General features: G+C 39.5%; 2 protein-coding genes across 4 annotated transcripts in view; both read right to left on the reverse strand.

The window, feature by feature from the left end:
• Positions 1-2487: 2487 nt before the first annotated feature.
• On the reverse strand, positions 2488-10176 carry PRPF38B (pre-mRNA processing factor 38B). Its single transcript, XM_033862668.2, has 6 exons — positions 9677-10176; positions 6776-6844; positions 6344-6495; positions 6203-6263; positions 3941-4164; positions 2488-3693 (listed from the first exon to the last, which is right to left on the reverse strand). Exons 1-6 carry the CDS (start codon positions 9950-9952, stop codon positions 2841-2843), a joined length of 1635 nt encoding a protein of 544 aa, XP_033718559.1. The 5' UTR covers positions 9953-10176; the 3' UTR covers positions 2488-2840.
• Positions 10177-10532: 356 nt separating this feature from the next.
• The window catches only part of EEIG2 (EEIG family member 2), a 150478-nt gene continuing 148451 nt past the window's right edge, over positions 10533-12559 (reverse strand). Inside the window, exon 11 of one of the 3 annotated variants that reach the window (XM_033862679.2) lies at positions 10533-10696. In XM_033862679.2, the coding sequence (XP_033718570.1) occupies positions 10687-10696 (10 nt within the window). In that variant the 3' untranslated portion in view covers positions 10533-10686. Of the gene's footprint in view, positions 10737-10773; positions 11756-12559 lie in introns of those variants that run through there. The other 2 variants (XM_033862678.2, XM_033862677.2) reach the window with 2 other exon arrangements.

Consider the following 12559-nt stretch of genomic DNA (forward strand, 5'->3'; position numbering starts at 1 on the left):
CTGACCAACTAGTCAGTGTTTATATCGAGGCTGCACACTAGAAATCAGCTGAAAAACTTATAAACTGCCAGTGTCTGGGCCTCATTTCCGACTGTTCAAATCAAAAACTACTTCTATTCATAAAGAATAACTTTCAGGGGGAAGGGAATTAAGTGACTGCCATTAGCTTTTTTTCCCTCCCACTTTGTCTTTTAAGTAAAAAACACGCCAGCAGCTATTGCCTTTGGGACACTCTCAGGTCCCAAACTTGCTGTTTATTCCTAACTACAAAATACCTAACACAGATTGAAAAATCTGTAGCTTTCATTAGATTCCTAAATAGGGGCCTATAACTCAGGTTAAGAACCACTACCTTAGAAGCACTAAATCCAACTAATAGATTATAAATAGGGGAGTATTAAAACGCAAATTTTGTATTTAAATCTCAAGACTGATAATATACTAGCTCATGTATAGGATTTAATTGCAAATTGAACATTAGAACACAGATGAAACATACTGATACATGGAAAGGTGAAATCATTTTAATAGTTGAGAAAACTGGATGGAGGTTGCTAGTTATATTAAACTATCAAAAGCTTTTTAAGTTTTCTCAGATTGCAAGAAACAATCCTGAGACACCTTTCAGAGCCACTCGTTTTTGCAGTCTTTTAGAAAGCTACTCTCCAAATTAAGTCATGCATATATCCGGCATTAAGTAGTATTATTTACATGTTCTATATACCAAAATACTCCTCAAAAGCAAACTTTAAAAAAAAATCATAGGAAATGCTGTGTGATATTTTCGCTTCTATTTAAAATAGTTTCCACTTTTTACCAAAACACACCACTCAATTAATTATATTTCAGGTAGAACTATATTCAAAGGAGTAGCACCATCCATTTAGGTATGCTAAAATTTTCAAAGATAAATCTATTGGCTTTCATCACTCAGCAACAGTTTCTAATTTCTACATGTGTAGTGTTAATTCACTTGATGCGCAGTTTAGATGACTGAATATTCTACTCTTAAAAGAAAAAACATAGCATCTTCATAGAAGAATTCCTTCATTTAATGAAATTTTTCTGGAGTTAGGTAGGTACAAATGTTAAGCCCACATATGAAGGACTTTTCCAAATGTACTCCTTTGTCCCATTTAACACTTTTTGCAAGGTGGCTTCTGGGTGCCCATCAGTTGGCCAATATGAACAGTGAGATAAAAAAAAATGTTAATATGGTATACACTGTGAGGAAGACTCACTTTTAGTCCTAGCAATGACTGAACAAATCACTTTGGACCTCTATTTCTCTGTTCTAAAAAGAAATGGATGAGTTATCTTTTAAAAGTTCCTTCAAGTCCAAATTTTAAATTATTCTAATATGTAATCCAAGTGCAAAGTCCCTCAATAAGGACCTCTGATGTGAAACTAAGTAATCATCCAATCCAAGGAACAACCTAGTGACACACATAACACCCAAGGACAAAGGGAACTGCCATTAAGAACTGTAGTAGTAAGGATTACTGGCTATCACATACATCCAATTCTATCTACACATTTAAAATTCACTTGTCATCTGGGCGCTAAGATATCCCTCTACACAAAGTGTGACTCTACTTACATTCTATTTCCACAGTAAAAATACCTTATAAATGTTAACAAATGGGGAAAAGCCGACACCCAAGATAAAGGATTTAATCCAGTATTTATTCCACACTCATGATCCTTCTCTGTAATCAGAATACAAGTCATAAGAACAATCTATCAAATAATTTGCTGATTATCTTAAATAATGCAGCATAGCATTACTTTTAATACTTCTCTGTTCTAGATTAAGTTTAAAAACTCAAACAGCAATCTTCATTATCAATAAAAAAAAGTTTTGAATTTAAAAAAAGGACACTATATCAAGCTGTTTCATAATTTAAGTATTTTCCATTTATAAAAATGCTTTGGAAGCTTGAGGCTTACATCTATTTCTCTACTCATCTGCCCCACCCTCTCCCAATTTCACGTTAGTATAGGGTTGCTGCAAGAATGCTAGGCTTTAGACATTAATTTCTCCTTTTATATAGTACTTTAAACTCTGAAAAATTCAAGAAAAAGATTACATGTCATGTATTTTTTCAAATAAAAAAGGAAAACTAAGTGAATAAATTTTAGGCATACTAATAGTGTCCCTTTGAGGTAGAATGCTAAAAGGACTTTTGATCAAATCACAGCCTAATTGAAACCTCTGCATCAGAAACTAACTTCTCCTAAATTCTCTCTAAAGTTAATTGTGGAGAATATTAGGTTTAACATATTAACAAGAGCCTTCCAAGATAATATACAGTGGACAAGAATGTTAATCCTACAACTGCTGCCTTCATGTACACTGAAAGCATGAAATTCTCCTATGATAGACATCCAAGATCCATTTTCATAGTTTTTAGCATTCTATTACGAAAAGCACAGTCATGCTAACTTCAGTACACAAACCATAATCCCACACCTACAAAACAAAAATAGAATTAGTGGCATTTTATTGCCTTATACAAATTTAACCAACATGGCAACCATGCCAACGGAATCAAAACATTTTCAGGACATATGTACAGACTGTACATCTCAAAAACAAACAATAAAATGCAAGAACAATCTGTGCATCATGTATCAAACTCAACAGTTGGGTGAAAACATCAATGCAATAAATGGGATTACAAAGGCACTTCCCTACACAAAAGAGGAAATGAAAATGCAGCCTACAGGGAGCTTGAAGAGTGTGTAACTACTGCACAATCTCAACTTGGGAGGAAAAAAAAAGCAGATTTAACCCAACATTTATAGGATTCAATGTGATCCACTTTTACAAAAAATTTTCACACAGTCTCCTCTTTGTTTTTATGTTGTTTTTCTTGGCTCTCTGGTTCTATGCTTTGGCTCCTTCGGCGATCATGTTTGTCAGACTGGTCCTTGCTATCACTGTGATCTCGTTTGTGGGAACGTTCTTTGCTCCTGCTACGCTTCCTAGATTTTTCTTTGCTGGGGCTATGTTCCCGTTTTCTTGATTTTTCAACACTGTCAGTTCTTCCTTGACTGCCACTTCTACTCCGTTTATTTGATTTTTCTTTACTTTCATTTTTATGTTTACTTGATTTCTCTTTGCTCCTACTTCTACTTCGTTTCCCTGCATTTCTACTTCTACTCCTACTTCTATGTTTTCTTTCTCTGCTTCTACTTCTACTATGTTTTTTCTCTTTCTTGGAATCTTTTTTGTCATCTCTATGCCGCCTATCATCTTTGTCTTCTTTATATTTCTTTTCTTCTACCTCACCCCTACTTCTCCGTTCCTTGGACCGTTCTCTTGACCTCTCCTTTTCTCGGTCATTACCTCTTTCCTTATCATAGTCACGATCTCGTCTTCTACCTCTCTCATTTTCTTTCTCTCTTTCCCGATCCCTGTCCCTTCTATCCCCTTTCCTATCACGACTTCGACTACGGCTTCTATGTCTTTCCCTACTCCTGCTATGCCTGCGTTCTAGCCCCCGATCAATACTTCGGGATCTTCGCCTTTCTTTTTCCCTTTCTTTGGCTTCACGCTCTAGTCGCTGGCGTTCTTTCTCTCTTTCTAATTCTCGGTCAAAACTAGAAGACCCATGGCCCTCCCGATGATGGCTTCTACTTCTGGATCTTCTTGGGGACCTCCGTGGACTCAGTGATCTCCTTGGAGACCTAATATTTAGGAAAGTGGGGGAGGGGGAGAAAAAAACTTGAATGAATAAAACATACCATAAAAATTTAACTTCCATCAGTGTTACATGTCAAGAATAATTAAAGCAAAATATTTGCCTGTTCTCATTTACAGATGCATAATTTTGTGGAAAATGCCCTGAAGGGCAGAAAGTGGGGAAAAGGTGACAAATAGAACCTTTGTGTAAAGCATATTTTAAAAATAAGTGTAACTCAAGAGTCACATCACCTTGAACGCCTGCGTTCAACATGTCTGTCTATTTCCTCAGCGCTTTCCTTTCCATCTTTCTTGATTTTTCTTGGTCGGGTTTTAATCTGTTGATCGATATTCTTCTGAACTGGAACCGGAATTCTTGGAAACAAAGTGGAAAACCACTCCAGTTTTGTGAGAAAAGACCGCAGCATTTCTCCAATGGTCATTACGCAGCCTCCACCAGCCTTCACATCTAGGTCCTACAGAAACACAAAAGATACCCTCGCCGTCAAAAAAAATTATCTCAATAAACACAAGAATACTATAAAAATATAACCATCTTTGGAATCTCAAATACAAAAAAATTCTAACAGAAAAATTTCAATTTGTGTACCTTTCTAATCTGGTAATGAATGATACAGAGAAATATCTGGGCTTAGTGTGTGCATGCAGGTGAGAACAAACCCTGCAGCCTCATGGACAGAAAGAGAAGTGACTTCACTCAGTTAACAAGAATATGAAACACCCCCCTACATTACTAAACTATTTGGAACAATCAACAATTTACATTCCACATACCTACTAAGTATATACTTTATTTCTGTGGACACGTTTGCACACATCATTCCTAGCAGTGTAACCTGGCTATATATGAACTGCTTCAAACAATTCCTGTCTAAAGATTATCTTTTAACAGCTCTAATATAAAATGAAGCCCTAATAAAACTGGAAGCAATAGCAAACCAACTGCCATGAAGCAGTGAGGTTTCTAATTTAGAGTTATGTAGAAAATAAATAAATGAACAAATAATTGGAAACGCATAATCCATGATGACCATTGTCTCTGAAAAGGGTCATTACCGCATGAAGGCCTTCTTGCTATGCCCTCTCACAGCTCAGGACATGTTAGTCAGCTATTGTCAGTCCCAAACCTATAGTGCAAGCACACAAGGAAAGTGAGATTTGTTATCTAAACAGGAAAACAAGAGCTAAAGGTAAAACTGCTTGCACTCACACACATTTAAGTGTTCAGATATACAGTATTTCCAAATATAATCGCTGCAGATATCTAAGGAAGAAAACAATAAGTTAGCTTAAACAGAGAGCCTCAGGTTTGTAAACACAATAAAAAACAGATTAAACAGAAGCATTCAGAAACAAGCCTAATACCAATTATGAAGCGGGACATGCTTTTTAAATATAGAAGGGAAAAGTGCCTCAGCCTGCAAAATCTCACCTAAAAAGAAAAAACTTTATAGATTGTGATTTATCACCTAACACACTTTTGGCCTCTTCTGAGATATTAAACAGCTCGTAAATAGGCCAAAAAAATGCAGAGAAAAATTCTCCATGTCTACACGAGTGAGATTTTTTTAGCTACGCATGTAATAATAAAAACACTCTAGAAAGATTTCCATTAGAACTATCGTCTAATTCAACGAATTCTTTGGATAAACGTTTTAAACAGGTCGACTAAAACACCACTCAGTTTACTTTATGAACCTTAAAACATAAAGTAGTGGTGGGGATTGATATATGGAAAACAGTGCTCATTGTTAAGATCCTTTTGAGATCTTGGACTTTAATACATGTATGGTTTAAATCTGACACAGTAATGTTTTCTAACGTAACTTTCTGAACATATGTAACAAGCTCAACCTTATTAAGCTTGAATGGCAAGCTAGTTTCATAATTTAAAAAAATTCTAAACTATTGAAGAGAAGGTTTCCTTCTAACTTTATAAAAATGTATAGTATAAAAGAGTTAGAAAGCTGGAATTGAAATATTTTGATCACCTCAAACAAATCATCTAAACTTTCAGCCTATTGAAGTTCCACCCAGCTCAATTCTGCATTCCTATGCAAGTGGGAGTATTAATGTTTGGAAGAAGTTACAGGATAAAGAACTGAAAAGTTCCAGAAAAAAACCCAGTAATTAATATTTCTATGTGCATGTCTTACCATCTCAATCTTGAGCATGGCCAATTTTAAAAACTCACTATCAACTGTACAAGTCAAGATCAGTACAACACACAGAACACAATTAGGAAGAGAAAATTTTTAATAGTTACCAAAATACATATAAACAATTTTGAAATGTGAGAATCAAACTTAAGAAGTTTAACCTAAGACATATAAAATCCACCCCAATCTTAATAATAGGACATTAATTCCAAAAGTATGTGAGTGAAATAAATTTAAGCACAGAAAATTCTGGAAGATGTTAAACCACCAATATATAAAAGATTATTAAAAAATGAGAGTAATCAGAAGAAAACTATTACCCTTGTTGACATACCTCTTCATCATCAAGGAAGGATTCAAACCAATCCCATAGATCTGTAGGGGGCTGTGTGTACCTAGAATTATGAAAGAGTGATTAGGCTTAGGTCAATTAAAATGAGATATTTATTGAAAATGTAGAGAAATGCAGGCTCACCTTATATACATAAATCCAAGGGCTCTAATATATGGAGAGTCTGTGTGTGTTATAAGACCCATCACTTGCTTGCGAGTTAACTTCAGAGTAAATAATTTGTATAACAGGCAAAAAGCTGTAGAAACAATTCCTCCTGTCCCAACACCTCGAACCTTTAAGGAAAGGAATTAAGAAAGAGTTGTAAAATAATTAACAAAGATATTTAGGACCAATTGATTAATCCTGTTAGGTATTAGTAACAAGATATAATCCAGAACTGAAAACAGAGCATAAAAAAACGTTTTTCTAACCCCACGGAACACTTGAATTTAGATTTTTAAAAAACACAAACTAATTGTAATTTGGTATGAAACTGAAAGACTTCCAGTTTTCTGAACATAAACTTAGTTATCAGACACAGAAAAACTGAAAAATGCACGTACTTCTACTTACCCCTCCGCACATCCCTGTTTGGCCAGCTGTTTTCCTGCTTCCTTTCTCCCATGGTTCAACATGTGTGACCTGAAAATAGAAAAGAGAAACACAACAAACATTCATACTTCGAATTTTTTTAAACAGTATGATTCGAGTAAACCCCAATCCATAATAGAGCAGCTCTTCTAAAAGTCTGGAAGTTGGGTATTTTGACATGATGTATACATTTTGTTTACACACATTAAGTATGTAAACCATCTTTGAAAACTGCTTATTTAAATAGCATCAATAAAGCTACTAGGGTTTAACAAAACCTCAACAGGTTTACAGCAGAAATCCCATTAAAGTAGCTCTGTAGAGAGCAGATACATGTGGAGACAGGAAATGTCTAGTCTCATACACTTGTAAAAAAAAAAAATTAATGATCCATTTTGTATTTTATTATGAATTGCTTAAAAAATTCTCATTTTAAAATGGATTTAATGCTCCAACTTAAAGCAAAAAGTATTAACAAAGTTTAAGTATTTATTCCAAAAAAACCTTTCAAATAAGCTTAATATTTCAATTCTATGGTGATTTAAAATTCCACATTATAAAATAAGGAAGAAACTTGAAAAAAGCATGCTAAAACAGTAACAGAAATTACTTCTGATGCAAAATCATGGAACTTTATTCACACATTTTTTTTAAAACCACAATCAGGCATAATGTTCATTCCTGACTGAAGATGAAGTTACAAAGGCCATACCTACACGTATGTCATTCTTGTTACTGTATACTTTATTTTCAGCCTAATTATAGGAACTAATTCAATTTTTTCCCAGAATATAAACTGTATCAAAAACTGAGAAACCGTGACTTGTTATGTTGAGTATACTCAAAAATACAGGTCTTTGCTAAGGTGGGGCACCCTATAAGAACCACATACTTCACCTAAAAACAGCAAAGAAAGAATATTAGCTCTACAACAGATATGACAAAGGTATTTTAGAGAGATAAGATCCATATTTGTTTCTCAACTTGAAACAACAAAAATGAAATCCTATTCGTTCATTACGTATTTCTAAAACCTTATTTCCACCCACCCATGATAACACGCCATAGTCTTTTTCAGTGGCTTCAGGCAGAAATGCATGTATTTAAATGTAAGCACTACACTATTTTGTTCAGTGGACTACTGCACTGCTTTACTGTTTCATCTTCTTCCCCCAGCTTGCTGTAAAAAAGATGTTTCAATTCCTTAAAGGCTAACCAAAGGGGTGGATGCCATACAAAATCGAGTTACGAAATTGGAAGCCTACGCATTTCAATGATTATTTGATGTGGACAACAAAACCCGAGTCTTTAGTTTTATAACTAAATCTAAGTAATTTGTAGTATAATCTTAAGTGTTTCAAAACACAGTATGTGAAATTTGAAAACAAGCTTTTCCTCTATCGCATTAACACCTGCCTATGTTATTAAACAGAACCTGCCACAGAAGGAGCAGGAACCCTATTTTCAACTGACTGAAGTTTACTACATAAAGCTAAGGGTTAAATATTCGCCATATTGTATCCATTCTGAAAAAGGCCTTACCTTTAAAAAAACTAGTTCACAGTATAACAATTACTTACAATACTCTTGTAAGAGAACACCAAAATTTCAGTTTACTTTATATACCCAAAGTTGAACTGTATTTTCAAAATGAGTTCTTCTATCAAAACTAATATCTCAAAATCCCTCAGTAGGCCTTAATTGGGGAAAAGGTGGCCAAAACAAAACCTAAAAGCAAATAAAGAAAATTTCCTTAACACCTCTACAGATATATTCAGGTCACGGAAAATACTTTATGTGGTCTGTCAAGTGTTTTTAAGAGTCAATACAGGCAAAATGGATTGTATTATATCAGATGTCCTAGTTTAAGTATTTAAAGATTGTTAAGACTTATTAATATCCTTTAAAATATAAATTTACCTTAGGAGGCCTGGAATATATTTTTAAAACTACATAATTTGCAAGTAAGTGGAGAAAACCTACCAAATTCGTGAAGAAAAGACCAAAACCAGTGGCCAAAAAAAAAAAAAAAAAAAAATCTAATTAGCCGTTCATTTAACCAGGGAAATGCATTTATGGCGATTGAGCATGATTAATAATGCATACCTCTACCTGCGACCCTGGGCTGCTCCGAGCCTCGCTGCAAGACTGAGTCAATCCTGCTAACGAAACAAGAACTGAGACAAGAGTGCAGTGAGGAGGCGCCAGGTGAGCTCCCCAGCACAGCCAAGCCAGCACCGACCCTGCCGCAGAAGCCCAGGGCCCAGATAATTCTAAATAAGCCCAATGCACAGGTGACTGAGACCACTTACTCCTGACTTCCTGCTGCGAAAATTTCCAGGCCTTCGGTACATCTTTTTCCACTTGTACCTCTCCACCCTCAACCCTCCCACTCCACCCGACAAACACACTGACCACTTCCCTGTCTGGATCGGATAGTGAATACCAACAACACGAGGCCAACACTGAAGTCAATACACGCCCTGGCCCGGGGTGAGCGGGAGAAGCACCAACAAGTTGGCGCCGAGTAGATCCACGTCAAAATAAATAAATTTAAAGCTGTAAACTGGAGAGACTTCAGTTATTCGTTTCTCCTCTCCCCCACTCCTCCCGTCCAACTCCCCCCCCCCAGGGGCGGGCTGGAGACTGGGGGAGGAGAGATCAATGGCGGCGGGCTCTCCCGGCCCTAAAAATCTGAAAAGGAAATGAGAGGGCGGCCCCAGTTTGACCCCTCCCTGGCGGACTACTGGCCACAGCTTCCCCCTCCGCCCAACCCTCCCCCACCTACAAATGATCCAGACCTCGGGGGCCGCCTCCGCCCGTTTCCTCCGTACCCCCTCCTCGGAACTTAGTCCCCACCTCCCAGGTCCAGACGCTTCGTACCTTAAAGTAGATCTCGTCCACCACCTCGTGGTAGGTTTTGAGCTCGTAGAGCTGCACTTTGAAGTAAGGCGACGACAGGATATTGGTCAAGATCATGGGGTTGAGATTCATAGTCTTTTCGTTGCCCCACAGCGGCAGCACATTGCCCTGCTTGCCCGAGACTGCTGGCTTGGTGGCGCCACCGCCGCCGCACTGCTGCTGCTGCTGGGCCGCGGCTGCGGCCGCCTGGTGTTGCGGCTGCGAGTTGCCTGTCAGCGCGGGGCTGTTGTTAGCCATGTTGCGGCGGAAGGAAGGAGGGAGGGAGAAGGGAGGGGGAGGGGGCGAAGCTCAATCTCGCTCTTCGGGACAACGGTCCGGGACCCTACTCCATGGAACGCCGCCGGAAGATGGGGCCTCCTCGCTGTGCCCCAGCCGGGTGAGGGAGGGCAACCGGGACACCGACGAATGGACCCCGAGTCGAGAGCAGAGGCCGAATCGCGGGCCGCGAGAAATCCAAGCAGAAAGCTAGCCGGCGGCCTGGGAGCGCGATCTCTTCCGCCAACTGCCCCTGGGAACAAGATGGCGGTCCCGGCGGATGTGACGGCACACGCCCCAGAGTTCCAAGCTTAGCCGGCGGCCAATCAGAGACGCCCAGGTGGGCTGGCGATTCCTCTTCCTAGTTCCGGGCGTTCTGTGCACGGTGTGGTCGCGGCGCTGGCCTCAGCTGCCTAACTCTTAGGATGTTTGTGCTCGGAATTTGGGGGCCGGGGTTGGGTTTTAGGTCCAATTTGTATGTTTTAATGTTTGGACTGCGGCCCCGGTTTCTCCTGTCGGAAGCCGAGCCGGAAGGCGTTCGCATGGCTGTGTGCTTGCAAATTCGTGACTCTTGACTCCTGTGGAGTAACCGAGTCTCCTGAGTTCACAGTTTTCGTATTCTCTGGAAGGGATGATAGGACCTCACACCTTCATGTGATTGCAATGCAAAGTCCTTCTGTCCTCCGCTAGGCTGTAGGGTCCGACTGGAGATCTTATTATTTGAGCCTAAATTTATTCAACAGTAAGGGGATAGCGTCTTGCTTGGCTGTTAAAAAACCATTTTAGCATTAAAAGAGCTACTGTACCTGTAGCGCCATTTGTTACATGACTTCTTTCCTCCCTACTCGAGTACTTGCATTCTGCGGATGCACTATGAGTGAATGGGGATAGAAGAGGTGGAAGAAGGTGGTGGGTGCGAGAATGAGTCAGAATCGCTCTCATCTCTCAAAAGCTACTGTTAACCTAGAGAAGATTCATGGTGTTTGGGAGCTAAGAGAAGGCTACAAAAGGCACTGAAGTTTCAGCAGGTATGGGCAGTTTTATTGACAGAAAGCAGCCTGAGTATATACAGAAGAAGGGAAGATCAAGCTTGTTAGAGGGTAAATAGTCTGGTTGACAGGAGCCAGGAAATATGCTTATGGGAGAGTAATGACTAGAGAGGAATTGGGCCCCCTAAGTGCCTGGAATGCCAAGATGAAACATTAGGAATTTAATGACGTTTAAACCCAAGGGTTACATCTATGACCCCAAAGTCACTTTAAGATGCTAATATTCATAACATTCTCTGGCTCCAATTCATTCTTCACAGAGTGTTGCCAGAGTCATCGTTCCAAAAGTGCAGCACTCCCTACTCAAAACCTTGGATGGCTCACTCAGTGTTATCCTAATTGCCAAAATCCAATGACGTTTTTCATTCTCCATCCTATTTGATTGCTCATCGTGGCACTTTTTTTTTGCGGTATGCGGGCCTCTCACTGTTGTGGCCTCTCCCGTTGCGGAGCACAGGCTCCGGACGCGCAGGCTCAGCGGCCATGGCTCACGGGCCTAGCCGCACCGCGGCATGTGGGATCTTCCCGGACCGGGGCACGAACCCGTGTCCCCTGCAACGGCAGGCAGACTCTCAACCACTGCGCCACCAGGGAAGCCCCATCGTGGCACTTTTAATCATTTATTCTTGCCTAGGAACTGTTGAAGTAGGAAGTTTGAAGGTGGAGATCTTAGTTTGTGGCTTATACACAGAGGAGGGGAAAGGGATAAGACAGAAACCTTAGGGAAAATCCACACCTGATGAACCAGCAGGAGAGAAAAGACAAGCAGAGAGGTAGGAGGTAAACCGGGAGACAGTGGTATGACAATGCAAGGAAAAATAAATGAGAAATAAATGAATGATTGGAGTGATTAATATTTATAGCTGGGCAGTACATAAGTGATCATCCTGTTTAGTTCCTTTATTTTACATTGGAGAACTAAAGCTTTCAGAAGTGGTTTTTAACTTCCTTGTAATTTCTTGTTGTTCTATACATTAGTTTATACTAACTTACTTCCCAAGGAAAATAGATGATCCAGCCTCTGATGAATTACTAAGTTAAAAATACAATGAAGGGTCTTCCCTGGTGGCGCAGGGGTTAGGAATCCTCCTGCCAGTGCAGGGGACACGGGTTTGAGCCCTGGTCCAGGAAGATCCCACATGCCGCAGAGCAACTAAGCCCGTGCACCACAACTACTGAGCCTGTGCTCTAGAGCCTGCATGCCACAACTACTGAGCCTGCGTGCCACAACTACTGAGCCCGTGAGCCACAACTACTGAAGCCCGCACGCCTAGAGCCCCTGCTTCACAAGAGAAGCCACTGCAGTGAGAAGCCTGTGCACCGCAACAGAGTAGCCCCTGCTCACCACAACTAGAGAAAGAGCGTGCGCAGCAACAAAGACCCAACACAGCCAAAAATAAAAATAAATAAATTAATTAATTAAAAAAACTTTTTTTGAGCCAAGTTCTTCTTCCTTTATGTGTATTTTTTGCCTTGGTAATAACTTTATTGAGTTACCCAGTGACACTAATTGCCAAATCCTACTAATTCCCTAAATCTT

This window comes from Tursiops truncatus, chromosome 1, assembly GCF_011762595.2.
Source record: "Tursiops truncatus isolate mTurTru1 chromosome 1, mTurTru1.mat.Y, whole genome shotgun sequence".
In the NCBI taxonomy this organism is placed as follows: Eukaryota; Metazoa; Chordata; class Mammalia; order Artiodactyla; family Delphinidae; genus Tursiops; species Tursiops truncatus.

Coding starts and splice junctions, on each gene's coding strand:
- PRPF38B (XM_033862668.2), bottom strand. CDS start 9,952: ATGGCTAACAACAGCCCCGCGCTGACAGGCAACTCGCAGCCGCAACAC. Junction 6,845..9,676: donor TGGACGAGATCTACTTTAAG/GTACGAAGCGTC, acceptor TTCTATTTTCAG/GTCACACATGTTGAACCATG. Junction 6,496..6,775: donor AAACAGGGATGTGCGGAGGG/GTAAGTAGAAGT, acceptor CTTTCCTTAAAG/GTTCGAGGTGTTGGGACAGG.